This window comes from Lynx rufus, unplaced genomic scaffold, assembly GCF_022079265.1.
Source record: "Lynx rufus isolate CCGP_SWC_20201006 ecotype Redwood Valley unplaced genomic scaffold, mLynRuf1.p SCAF_7, whole genome shotgun sequence".
Lineage (NCBI taxonomy): Eukaryota > Metazoa > Chordata > Mammalia > Carnivora > Felidae > Lynx > Lynx rufus.
Genome location: NW_025814889.1, coordinates 73,098,232 through 73,112,026, shown reverse-complemented (window position 1 = coordinate 73,112,026; position 13,795 = coordinate 73,098,232). Strand labels below are relative to the sequence as shown.

Here is a 13,795-nt window from a genome sequence, read left to right as displayed (position 1 = left end):
CACATATTCATCATTACAGTATTATACAGAATAATTTCACCACCCTGACATAAAGCTAGATTCACACTTCACTTTATGCATGAAACTAAGTTACAGATGGATCAAAAAGTTAAAAAAAATTAGGGGCACCTGGGTGGCTCAGTCGGTTGAACGTCTGACTTCGGCTCAGGTCATGATCTCACAGTTTGTGGGTTCAAGCCCCGCATCAGGCTCTGTGCTGACCGCTTGCTCAGAGCCTGGAGCCTGCTTCAGATTCTGTGTCTCCTTCTCTCTCTGCCCCTCCCCCGCTCATGCTTTGTCTCACTCTGTTTCTCAAAAATAAATAAATGTAAAAAAAAAAAAAGTTAAAAAAAAGTTAAAAAAAAGTAAAGTACTGGAAGGGAACAAAATATGGATTATGTGAACTAAGAGTTGAGAAGATCTAAGCATGAAATAAAAACCATTAGTCTTTCTAGTCTGTCCACTAAAAAGTTGAGAACAATGAAAGCAATGGATACTTCCTGGAGCCTAGACTAAATACCATTTCCCATTAAAAGACACCAGACCTCCTTGGAGAAATCTGATTCCATGTGTGGTAGGAAATGTATAAGATAAGCCTGGAACATGACATCTAAAAGAAAGCAAGGAAACCAGCAAAGACTTATATTAAGATCACAACCAAAGGAACTGGGAACCAGCTTGAAAGCCCTTTACTGGTCAAAGATGGGACAATTTGAACATCAAGAAATAGTAAATGCAAGAGGGGTACCTGAGTGGCTCAGTCGGTTAAGTATCTGACTCTTGATTTTGGTTCAGGTCACGATCTCATAGTTTATGAGATCAAGCCCTGCATGGGGTTCCATGCTAACAGTGCAGAGCCTGCTTGGGATTCTCTCTCTTCCCTTCTCTCTCTGCCCCTCCCCTGCTCACTCTCCTCCCCTCATCTCTGTTTCTGTGAAAATAAACAAATAAACACTAAAAAAAAAAAAAAAAAAGAAGAAGAAATAGTAACTGAAATGGACTAAAAACACTTCAAATGTTTTTAAATCATAAGTTCATTTATAAGAATACTAAAAACAAAAAACAAAATCCAAACCTCATGGTACACTTTTCAGGAGTGTAGGTAAACAACACAATATTTTGAAAATTGGTAAATAAGACATAAGTAACATATCTAGATTTTTCTCTAGGTACTTAGTATTCCTCAGAGAAATCAAAGAATTGATAAGAAGGGACTCTTACATTTTACAACTGTTAATGAAATAATGGATCTAGATAATGATCCTCAATGGCTGTTTACATCACAAAACAAGACAACAAGATATTACATATCTCCTGATAAAAGTACAAAATGCTCTTCATAAAACTTAAACCAGAATCTCATAAAATATCTGGACCTAACTACCAACTACAGAGTCAGAAGTAACACGTTAGCTAAACACCACCAGTAAAATCCAGATTGTGACATTCTTAAAGGACAAAAAACTTGTGTTTATCAACAAAAACTTACAAGGAAAAAAATTAACAGAGATGAAGGGGTAACATATAGATTAAAAGATACTTCAAAGACTTCACTAAAAACAATGTTTGCATCTTAGTTTCTCATTCAAATTTAAGAAAACACAAGTGGAGAAATGCAAACACAGACTGGATATTTGAAGAACTCATAATATCGAAGGGATTGTTATTTTTCTGCAGGAGTGTAGATTATTTATAAAAAGTAGGATCCTCATTTTTTAGGAGATAAATTCAGATTAAAAAAGCAATTATTGAAATGTGGTGTTGAAGAGTGGCTGATGAAAAAAGTCTATATTATATGAAGTAAAGAAGAATTAGAAATACAAAATGACCATGTAAAATATGGTTGTACCACAGAAGTACAAACAGGTTAAATGTATACCTAAAGTCATTTTTAATTCCATGAAAGAAAAAGAACAGATGATCAGTGATTTCAAATTTATATATGGAGCACTTCACAATAATGTATCAGTGAAAGAAAAAATTTTAAGTAAAATCTGATGGAAAAAAAGATTCTTTGTTAAAATTTTGGTATGTTATAAAAGAAATTAGAATACAGACACTTAGTGGACAATGGCAATGACATGTATTTTTGCACTTGGTATTAAAACTAAATCTGAGAGAAGGAGTTAAGACGGTGCAATAATAAGGGGACTCTGGGCTTGTCTCTTCCCTCGAACACAGCTAGATCAACATCAAATCATTTTGAAAACTTAGGAAATTGATCTGAAGATTAAGAGAACAGTCTGCATAATTTGAGGGAGAGAACGTGGCAGGTACAGAGCACAGAGGTGAAAGGGTGAAGAGATGTGGTACAGCAGAAGGGAGGAAGCCCTTTTTGCAGGGAGGAGAAACAGGGGAGAGAGAGCAGTGCATCGGGTTTGCGCAAGAAAAGCACTGCCCCCGAAAGCAGCTACAAAGAATGAAAACAAGTGTAGGGGACTGCACAAGAAAACTGTTTCACAAAACCACACTGCCAGTTTTTATGAACAGCGAGGTACATAGTCTGAAGCTTCAGAGGTCAGCACTTGGCAGTGCTCTGGTGAGGAAAAGTGGCAGAGCCCCAGCAGCGGGTGGGCAGCACAGTCTGAAGATCCCCCGGGTCGCATGCGGAGAAGTTGTTCCCCTGCTTGGGGTGCACTTGGTAGAGGCCATACAGCCCTCTACCTCCACAGGGGCCCTATACTCCGACAGGGGCCACAGACCTGCCCTGTTCACCAGTATAGGAAGAAAGACACTGGTTGAGGGCAGCAAAACCTGGCGCTAGCGTTGTGTTGGGATTTATCATAAACTCTGAGCTGCTGCTGCTGCTGCTGCGTGGTCAGGTAAATGTTTTCTGGGGCACCCAGATAGCAGCCACAATGTGGTTGAGACCCTCCCACAGATCACAGTGGGTCCCAGCTGTAGGGGTCTCTGAAGTGTGGGGTTTTGAAACACAGCAGCTCCTGAGATAAAACCCAGGAGGGTGGTGCCACCTGGCAGGCCACCTTCAGCTCTGACAGACTGAAGGTGGGGAGCTGAGAGTTGTTGGGGACAATGGAGGAGTGACTGATCACACATCTGTGAGGGCTTGAACTTCCCACTGGAAGGGCTAGAGAATTGGGTGAAGCCATTTTTACCATTAGCCCATCAGAAACGATTGAACTCAGGGAGCTAAACAGTGGCACCAAGTGGCAAAGAGAGCTGTACAAGCAGAAAGTCCCACCCACTGTGCCCTCCAGGCACATTTCCACTAGGGCAAGTTCACTTGAGAATGAGAGCAGAAATCCTTCCCCGTGAAGACGAGCACAAATCCCTTCTGTGCTCTTAAGTCTACTGATCACAGACTGCTGCAAGTTTCAGCTTTAGGGAAAATTGGATCCAGCTTCATTTGGGTTTTTTTGTTTGTTTTTGCCCTTGGATACAGAAAGAGTAAAGTTTTTATTTTTTTTTAACTTTTAGTTTTTTTATCTTTTTCTCTCCTTTTTTCTTTCTTTGATCAAGCTCCCATTAACAAGCAGACCAAAAACACATAGATCTAGCTTCCTTTATTTGATTTTTTTAAAAAACTTTTAATTTTAATTTTATTATTATTTTTGTTTTTGTCCAAAATGACAAGATGGAGGAATTCACCCCCAAAGAAAGAACAGGAAGAAATGATGGCCAAATCAATACAGATGTAAGTAAGATGTTTGAACTATGTTGTTAAAACAACAATTATAAGGATTCTAGCTGGGCTTGAAAAAAAGCATAGAAGACACTAGAGAATCCCTTACTGCAGACATAAAAGAGCTAAAATCTACTCAGGCCAAATTTTAAATTGCTACAACCGAGATGCAAACCTGAATGGATGCCACAACTGTGAGGATGGACAAAGCAGAGGAACAAATCAGTGATATAAATATAGATAAAATTATGGAAAATAATTAAGCTGAAAAGAAGAGCAAAACACAGGTAATGAATCATAAAGGCTGACTTACAGAACTCAGTGACTTCTGAAAACAGAATTAACATTCATAACATAGGAGTCCCAGAAGGGGAAGAGAGGGGAAAAAGGGGCAAAAGTTTTAGTCAAACAAATTATAGCTCTGAAAACTTCCTGAATCTGGGGAAGGACACAGACATCAAAATCCAAGAAGCACAGAGAACTCCCATTAAATTAACCAAAAGCCAGCCATCACCAAGGCATATCACAGTCAAACTCACAAATTATATGAACAAGGAAAGAAACCTGAGAGCAGCAAGGGATAAAAAAAAATCCTTAAACCTACAACAGATGACAGATCACGTTTGCAGCAGATATGTCCACAGAAACTTGGCAGGCCAGAAAGGAGTGGCAGGATATATTCAATATGCTGAATGGGAAAAATATGCAGCTAAGAATACTCTATACAGCAAAGCTGTCATTCAGAATAGAAGGAGAGATAAAGACCTTCCCAGACAAACAAAAACTAAAGGAGTTTGTGACCACTAGACCAACACTGCAAGAAGTATTAAGGGGGACTCTGAGTTGGTGGGGGTGGGAAAGACCAAAAGTGACAAAGACTAGAAAGGATCAGAGAACATCACCAGAAACACCAACTCTATAGGTAACACAATGGCACTGACTTCTTGTCTTTCAATAATCACTCTGAATGTAAATGGACTAAATACTCCAATCAAAAAACATAGAGTATCAGAATGGATAAAAAAAAAAAAAAAACCAAGATCCGTCTATATGCTGTCTACATAAGACTCATTATAGACATTAAGATATCTGCAGATTAAAAGTAAGGGGATGGAGAACCACTTATCATGGTAATGGATGCCAAAAGAAAGCCAGAATAGTCACGCTTCTATCAGACAAACTAGATTTTATTTTATTTATTTAAAAAAAAAAAAATTTTAACATTTATTCATTTTTGAGAGTGAGAGAGACAGAGCATGAGCGGGGAGGGCCAGAGAGAAAGGGAGACACAGAATCAGAAGCAGGCTCCAGGCTGCAAGCTATCAGCACAGGGCCTGATGCAGGGCTTGAACTCACGGACTGTAAGATCATGACCCGAGCTGAAGTCGGATGCTCAACCGACTGAGCCACCCAGGCGCCCCTATTTTTAAATTTTTTAATGATTATTTTTGAGACAGTGAGAGACAAACTGGGAGCAGGGGAGGGAAGGAGAGAGAGGGAGACAGAGAATCCGAAGCAATCTCCAGGTTCTAAGCCTGATTCAGGGCTCGAACCCACAAACCAGGAGATCATGACCTGAGCTGAAGTTGGATGCTTAACCGACTGAGCCACCCAGGCACCCTGGGACAAACTACATTTTAAAACAAAGACTGTACCAAGAGATGAAGAGGGGGATTATATCATAATTAAGGAATCTAACCATCAAGAAGATCTAACAACTGTGAATATTTATGCCCCCAACATGGAAGCACCCAAATATATAAATCAATTAATAACAAACATAAAGAAACTCACTGACAATTATACAGTAATAGTAAGGGACTTTAACACCCCATTTACAACAATGGACAAATCATCTAAGCAGAAAATCAACAAGGAAACAATGGCTCTGAATGACACAGTGGATGGCATGGACTTAACAGAACTTTCCATCCTAAAGCAGCAGAATACACATTCTTCTCAAGTGCACATGGAACATTCTCCAAAACAGATCACACACTGGGTCACCAATCAGCCCTCAAGAAGTACAAAAAGACTGAGATCATATCATACATATTTTCAGACCACAGTGCTATGAAGGTTGAAGTCAACCCCAAGAAAACATTTGGAAAGACCACAAATACTTGGGGGTTAAAGAACATCTTACTAAAGAATGAATGGGTTAACCAGGAAATTAACGAGGAAATAAAAAAGTACATAGAAGCAAATGAAAATGAAAACACGACAGTCCAAAACCTTTGGGATATAGCAAAGGCAGTCTCAAGAGGGAAGTATATTGCAATACGGGTCCATCTCAAGAAGCAAGAAAGGTCTCAATACACACCCTAACCTTACACCTAAAGGAGCTAGAAAAGCAAATAAAGCTTAATGCCAGCAGAAGGAGGGAAATAATAAAGACTAAAGCAGAAATAAACAATACAGAAACAAACAAACAAAAAAAACCCCCAGTAAAACAGATCAAGGAAACTAAGAGCTGGTTCTTTGAAAGAATAAAATTGGTAAGTCCCAAGCCAGACTTATCAAAAAGAAAAGTCAAAGTACCCAAATAAATAAAATCATGAATGAAGGGAAGAGATCACAACCACCACAACTGAAATACAAATAATTATAAGAAATATTATGAAAAATTATATGTCAACAAACTGGGAAACCTGGAAGAAATGGATAAATTCCTAGAAACATACCAACTACCAAAACTGAAACAGGAAAAAACAGAAAATTTGAACAGACCAATAACCAGCAAAGAAATTGAAACCGTAATCAAAAACTCTCCCAACAAACAAGAGTCCAGGGCCAGATGGTTTCACAGGGGTATTCTACCAGACATTTATAAAGAAGAGTTAAAATCTATTCTTCTCAAACTGTTCCAAAAAATAGAAACAGAAAGGAAAACTTCCAAATTCATTCTATGAGGCCAGCACTACCTTGATTCCAGAACCAGACAATGACCCCAGTAAAAAGGAGAATTACAGGCTAATATCCCTGATGAACATGGATGCAAAATTTCAACAAGATACTAGCAAATTGAATCCAACAGTACATTAAAAGAATTATTCACCATGATCAAGTGGGGTTTATTCCTGGGATGCAGGGCTGGTTCAATATCCATAAATCTATCAGTGTGATATACCACGTTAATTAAAGAAAGGATAAGAACCATATGATCCCCTCAGTAGATGCAGAAAAACCATTTTATAAAATACAGCATCCATTCTTGATAAAAATCCTCAACAAAGTAGGGATAGAAGGAATATACCTCAACATCATAAAAGCCATATATGAAAGATCCACAGGTAGAGCCTATCATTCTCAATGGGGAAAAACAGAGCTTTTCCCCTAAGGTGAGGAACAGGACAATGATGTACATTCTCGCCACTACTGTTCAACATAGTAGTGGAAGTCCTGGCTTCAGCAATCAAACAACAAAAAGAAATAAAAGGCATCCATATTGGCAAGGAAGAAGTCAAACTTTCACTATTTGCAGACGACATGATACTCTTTGTAGAAAACCGAAAAGACTCCACCAAAAAAATTACTAGAACCAATACATGAATTCAGCAAAGTCACAGGATATCAAATCCACATACAGAAATCTGTTGCATTTCTATACACCAATAAAGCAGCAGCAGAAAGAGAAATCAAGGAATCGATCCCATTTACAACTGCACCAGAAACCATAAGATACCTAGGAATAAACTTAACCAAAGAGGTAAAAGATCTGTACTCTGAAACCTAGAGAACACGTATGAAAGAAGCTGGGTAAGACACAAAATGGAAAAATATTCCATGATCATGGAAAGGAAGAACAAATACTGTTAAAATGTGGATGCTACCCAAAACAATCTACATATTCAATATAATCCCTATCAAAATAACACCAGCATTTTTCACAAAGCTAGAACAAACAATTCTAAAATTTGTATGGAATCAGAAAAGACCCCAAATAGCCAAAGCAACCTTGAAAAAAAAAAGCAGAAGTGGAGGCATCACGATTTCTGGATTTCAAGCTATATTATAAAGCTGTAGTCATTAAGACAGCATGGTAATGGTACAAAAACAGAGAAACAGATCAATGGAGCAGAAAAGAAAATCCAGAAATGGACCCACAACTATACAGTCAACTAATCTTTGACAAAGCAGGAAAGAATATCCAGTGGAAAAAAATACAGCCTCTTCAATGAATGGTTTTGGGAAAATGGACAGCAACACGCAGAAGAATAAAACTGGACTTTTTTTTTTTATTAAAAAAAATTTTTAACGTTTATTTATTTTTGAGACAGAGAGAGACAGAGCATGAACAGGGGGAGGGTCAGAGAGAGAGGGAGACACAGAATCTGAAACAGCTCCAGGCTCTGAGCTGTCAGCACAGAGCCCGAGGTGGGGCTCGAACTCACGGATCGCGAGATCATGACCTGAGCTGAAGTTGGACGCTTAACCGACTGAGCCACCCAGGCGCCCCAAACTGGACCACTTTCTTACACCATATATAAAAATAAATTCAAATGGGTGAAAGACCTAAATGTGAGACAGGAAACCATCAAAATCCTACAGGGGAACATAGGCAGCAATCTCTTTGACCCTGGCCATAGCAACTTCTTACTGAGCACGTTGCCAGAAGGAAAGGAAACAAAAGCAAAAATAAACTACTGGGACTTCTTCAAAATGAAAAGCTTCTGTACAGCAAAGGAAATAATCAACAAAACTAAAAGGCAGACTATGGAATGGGAAAAGATATTTGCAAATGACATATCAGATAAAGGGTTAGTATCCAAAATCTATACAAAACTTATCAAACTCAACACCCAAAAAACAAATAATCCAGTGAAGAAATGGGCAGAAGACATGAATAGACACTTTTTCAAAGAAGACATCTAGATGACCAACAGACACATGAAAAGATATTCAACATCACTCATCATCAGGAAGATACAAATCAAAACCACAATGAGATATCACCTCACACCTGTCAGAGTGGCTAAAATAAAGAACACAAAAAACAACAGAAATTGGCAGAGGCAGAGAAAGGGGAACCCTCTTGCACTGTGGGGAGAATGAAAACTGGTGCAGCCACTCTGAAGAAAAGCATGGAGGTTCCTCAAAAAATTAAAAATACGGGCACTTGGGTGGCTGAGTCGGTTAATTGTCCAACTTTGGCTCAGATCATGATCTCATGGTTTGTGAGCTTGAGCCCTGCATCAGGCTCTCCACTGTCAGTGCGAGCCTGCTTCAGATCCTCTGTCCCTCTCTCTCTCTGGCCCTCCTCTGCTACCTCTCTCTCTCTCTCTCTCATAAATAAATAAACATTAAAAAAGTGTAAAAAAAATTAGAACTACCAAATGATCCAGCAACTGTACTACTAGGTATTTATCCAAAGGTTACAAAAATACAGATTCAAAGCGGTACATGCACCTCAATGTTTACAGCAATATTATCAACAATAGTCAAACTATGGAGAGAGCTCAAATGTCCATTGACTGATGAATGGCTAAAGAAGACGTGGTATATACATACAATGAAACATTACTAAACCATCAAAAAGAATGAAATCTTGCTATTTGCAATGATGTGGGTGGAACCAGAATGTATTATATACAAAGCGAAATAAGGCAAATCCCATACGATTTCACTCATACATAGATTTTAAGAAACAAAACAGATGAACATATGGGAAGGGGGAAAAAGAAGAGGAGAAACAGAAAAAAAACCATAAGAGACTCTTAACAGAGAATAAACTGAGGGTTGATGGAGGGATGTGGGTGGGAGATAGGCTAGATGGCTGATGGGTACTAAGGAGAGCACCTGTTATGATGAGCCCTGGGTCTTGTATATAAGTGATCAATCACTGAATTCTACTCTGGAAACCAATACTGCACTGTATGTTAACTAACTAGAATTTATATAAAAAATTGGAAAAACAAAAAAGAAAGAAAACTAAAGAAAAGATTTAAAAAAAACAAAAACCCTAAATCTGAATAATAAATGTCATTACTGTCTTCGTGCCCTAATGCCTTTGCTATCCTAAGCTTCTCATAGGTCCTTGGGCATACAAACTCCTACACATTCTTCAAGACCCAATTCAAAAGTAATGTCTGTAGTGAAACTTTCGTTAATCATTCCATCATTACATGAACTTTTTGCTATGCAGCCAGTAACACTATGAAACCATCTTTTTACAGCTCTTTACATGTTTATACTGTAAATTTGTTTTTTGGATGTGCTTCTTTAAAGGCTGAGAATAATCTTTTTTATTTCTAACTCCTAGCACATACACTCTCCTACAGGGTACTCAATAAATATTTGCAGAATCAAATGGAATCAGGATTGTAGCATCTAAAAATGGCTTTAACAAATGACTAGCTCTAAGAAGCCTTGTTGAGTCTTATTCAAAAAAGACTTCCAAATAGGAGGCACATATCAAATTTTGTAACACCGATCCTACTAGCAGATGGGAAATTGTGCTATGCATTTAGGTTCATTAACCTTTTCAGCACTTTTTCTTCTTGAAATACTGTAAGTGCTTCATCAGAAACAGCTATTCTCAAACTTTTTAGTCAACAAACAGGATTAGCGGACTACCTACTCTATCAGCTACCATTTGCCTGTTAAGACAAAAACGAAATCTAAAAAAAAATAAAGAATACAACTGACAGTGGTGAAGGAAGTTTCAAATTAACTTACAACATAAAACAAGATGGTCAACTTAAATTAATCAAAGAAATAATCAGAGACAAACTAAAGCACTGACTTTTAAGCAACATTCTGACAAACAGATTTTACACTATAATCTAGTACACACATGCCTATATTAAATACAATAATTACCTTTACCGACATGATGGAATCCGATACATCTAATTTTCTTTTCATTGGAAAAACAAACAATCAATCAAAAACCTACCAGTAGAGACCTGCCAAAATGATTTCATGACACTACTACTGGGTTGAGATTTAAAGTTTGATGAACACTGTCCAAAGAAATTGTGCATGCTATTAATAATCCATATGCTACAGCAATAGCTATAATCCCATATCAAATACGTATATGAAGTTTACAGCAAAGTACAATGTCTGTAGTATATCATAAAAATTATGAATAGCAAATATAATTTAAAAAATAATGTGGTAATTTCTATCAGTAGTTAGAAAAAGTGAAATGGAATCTTTGATATCTAAAACATGAAAAAAATATTATGTCTATTAAGACAAGTGCCTTAGTCCTAGACCTCTAAAAAAGTGACAAAGCAAAGGGTCTTAGCTGAGCACTGTTAAAAGAATGATTTTATTTTAACCATTATTCTTAAGTATTTCTTCAAGTGGAAGAAAGCCCTGTCTTGAGAAGTTCAGTTCTACTCATTGTTGATCTTAGTTATTAAATTGTGAGATATGGTTTTAAAAATAATTTTCATTGAGTGTCCAACCCAAACTCAAATTTAAGACAAGTCACTCTTCCTAACCAATTATTACCTTTAAGTTGCTATAATAAAGAAATTCTACAGCCACCATCACCTTTAAGTCACGTTAAAGAAACCTCTTTTCATAGCCAAATAAGAAATCAACGCTTAGCTGATTTTGTTTTTTAAAAACTAGTATCAAAACACATTCCCCAATAACCTACCATTAGGCAATGATGCTCTACCTGTAATTTATATAAATTTCTTAGTTTAGGTGCTACTACATCTCCATAAACATCCCTCTTAACAGAAAATATTTTTGCTAAAACACTTCAGCGGCTTCAAAAGAAAATTTTCATGAAATGAAACGACAGAAATATAAATATAAAAGCATTCCAGAACAAAGAGCATTTATGTATAGCAAATAAAACTGCCATTTACTTTTTACAAGACTGCCACAGACACATGAAGTTGTGTCCAGGTTTTCTCACTGGATCCCCTTGTTGACTAGATGCACTGAATGGAGAAGGCTGAGAAGTGCTGGGCTGGTTCTGCACCTGCGCAGCTGGTGAAGGCGTCATAGGAGTGTTCTGTGAAAAACACAACCGCACGGTTTGTGAGATGACACGGAGAAACATTCACATTTTATACCACAGGTTTAAAATGAGGATTATAATGACGACTGTATGATTGTATTGATAGTTATAACTTCTAAAATAAAATTTACATTTGTAGTTTTCATAATTATTTTTTTTAAATTCTTTACAAAGATAACTATGCTTATGAAAATAATTAGGAAGTAAGATTCTTTTATTTCCTATGAACCACAAAGGCAAGATCATATTGTTGTTGTTACAGGATATACATTATTTTGAATTAAGAATTTTATATTAATAAAATTAGGCAGAAACACAATTATAAATTAAAATAAATAAAGCTACTATAAATGCACCCATTTGATTTACTTACGTACATTCTTTACAAGAACAAATCAATTGCAAACTATTATTTTTTGGCATACATTTCCATTTAGATTTTTTAATCAATACAACAAAAAGCAAACAACACATAGCAAAAAGAAAAGAAAATTTCTGATGTTAAAAATGAAGTAACCATAAGTAGAATGTTGTAAATATTATTTTATAGTTAGCTGTTTTTTAACAACTTTAGTCTTTTGTGTTGTCCAGTTAGAGCTTTTGATGGACAATACAAGTAAAAAGATTCTAATTATAGACATAAGTCTTTAAATATAAGCTATGTTTTCTTCTTCTATACCACACCCCTTTCTCTATAAAAGATACATAGGTAAATAATTACAATATATCTTAAAACAATTTGAGGCAGTATGTTTTCTTTGAACCTTAATTCAGATTTATTAATCCTCACAAAGGAAAAAATAATATTGAATTTCTCATATAGAAATGGCAGCACACCATTTCAAAGCATTGTTTGAAGGCAATAAATTTAAACTTTGGGAAGATATTAAGTACACTATTCACTTATATGGTGATATTAGAAATACTTGGGCAAAACGAAGTTAAAAATAGCTGAAAATGTCAGATTAAGATTCATAATAATTAGAAAAAAAGATGAAACACATAAAAAGCTACAGCATAAAAAAAAGGGAGACTGAAATGCTGAAAAAAAAAAACCATGTCTCTTAGAAATGTGAAGTCAGGGCACCTGCGTGGCTCAGTTGATTAAGCATCCAACTCCTTTTTTTTTTTTTTTTAATGTTTTTTATTTATGTTGAGAGAGAGAGAGAGAAATAGAGTCCAAGCAAGGGAGGGGCAGAGAGAGAGGGAGAGAGAGACGATCCCAAGCAAACTGTGAGCCATCAGCACAGAGCCCATTGCGGGGCTCGAACTCATGAATGGTGAGATCATGACCTGAGCTGAAACCGAGTTCGAAACTTAACCAACTGAGTCACCCATGTGACCCAACATCTGAGTCTTGATTTTGGCTTAGGTCATGATCTCACAATTTGTGGGTTTAAGATCCATGTCTGGCTCTGCACTGACAACATGTAGCCTGCTTGGGATTCTCTCCTTCCCCCTCTCTCTGCTGCTCCCCTGCTCGTGGCTCTCTTTCTCTCTCTCTCAAAATAAATACTTAAAAGAAAAAAAAAAAGAAATGTGACATCATGGGGTGCCTGGGTGGCTCAGTTGGTTAAGTGTTCAACTCTTCAGTCAGCTCAGGTCATGATCTCACGGTTCACTGGTTTGAGCTGGGGCTGGTCTCTGCACTGACAGCATAGGGTCTCTTGGGATTCTCTCTCTCTGCCCCTCCCCCGCTTTGGTGCATAGGAGCACAGGTGCGCACGCACGCACTCTCTCTCTCTCTTTCTGCCTCTCTCCCACTAGCTCTTTCTCTTTCAAAAATAAACTTAAAAAAGGTCCTGGGGCACCTAGCTGGCTCAGTTGGTTGAGCAAGTGACTCTTGAGCTCAGGGTTGTGAGTTCAAGTCTCATGTTGGATGTAGAGATTACTTGAAAAAAATAAAATCTTGGGGCACCCGGGAGGCTGAGTCGGTTAAGTGTCTGACTCTTGATTTCAGCTCAGGTCTTGGCCTCATGGTTTGTGGGACTGAGCCTTGTGTCAGGCTCCATGCTGCAAAGCCTGCTTAGGATTCTCTCTCTCTGCCCTTCTCCCCACTTGTGCTCTCTCTCAAAATAAATAAAAACAATTTTAAAAAAAGAAAGAAATGTGAAGTTAGGAACTTTGGAGTTCCAAGCTCTAAGGGAAGAAAAATCTACCTTTGG

The 13,795-nt window shown here is 37.3% G+C and overlaps 1 protein-coding gene and 1 long non-coding RNA gene across 3 annotated transcripts in view; one reads left to right on the top strand and one right to left on the bottom strand.

The window, feature by feature from the left end:
* Positions 1 to 13,795, bottom strand: part of ARID2 (AT-rich interaction domain 2) — a 169,781-nt gene that overhangs the window by 25,614 nt on the left and 130,372 nt on the right. For both annotated transcript variants that reach the window (XM_047064920.1, XM_047064921.1), the window contains one exon: positions 11,476 to 11,624. In XM_047064920.1, the coding sequence (XP_046920876.1) occupies positions 11,476 to 11,624 (149 nt within the window). The remainder of the gene's footprint in view (positions 1 to 11,475; positions 11,625 to 13,795) is intronic.
* LOC124501022 (uncharacterized) overlaps positions 1 to 13,795 on the top strand; it is a 40,130-nt gene that overhangs the window by 13,381 nt on the left and 12,954 nt on the right. The window lies entirely within an intron of this gene.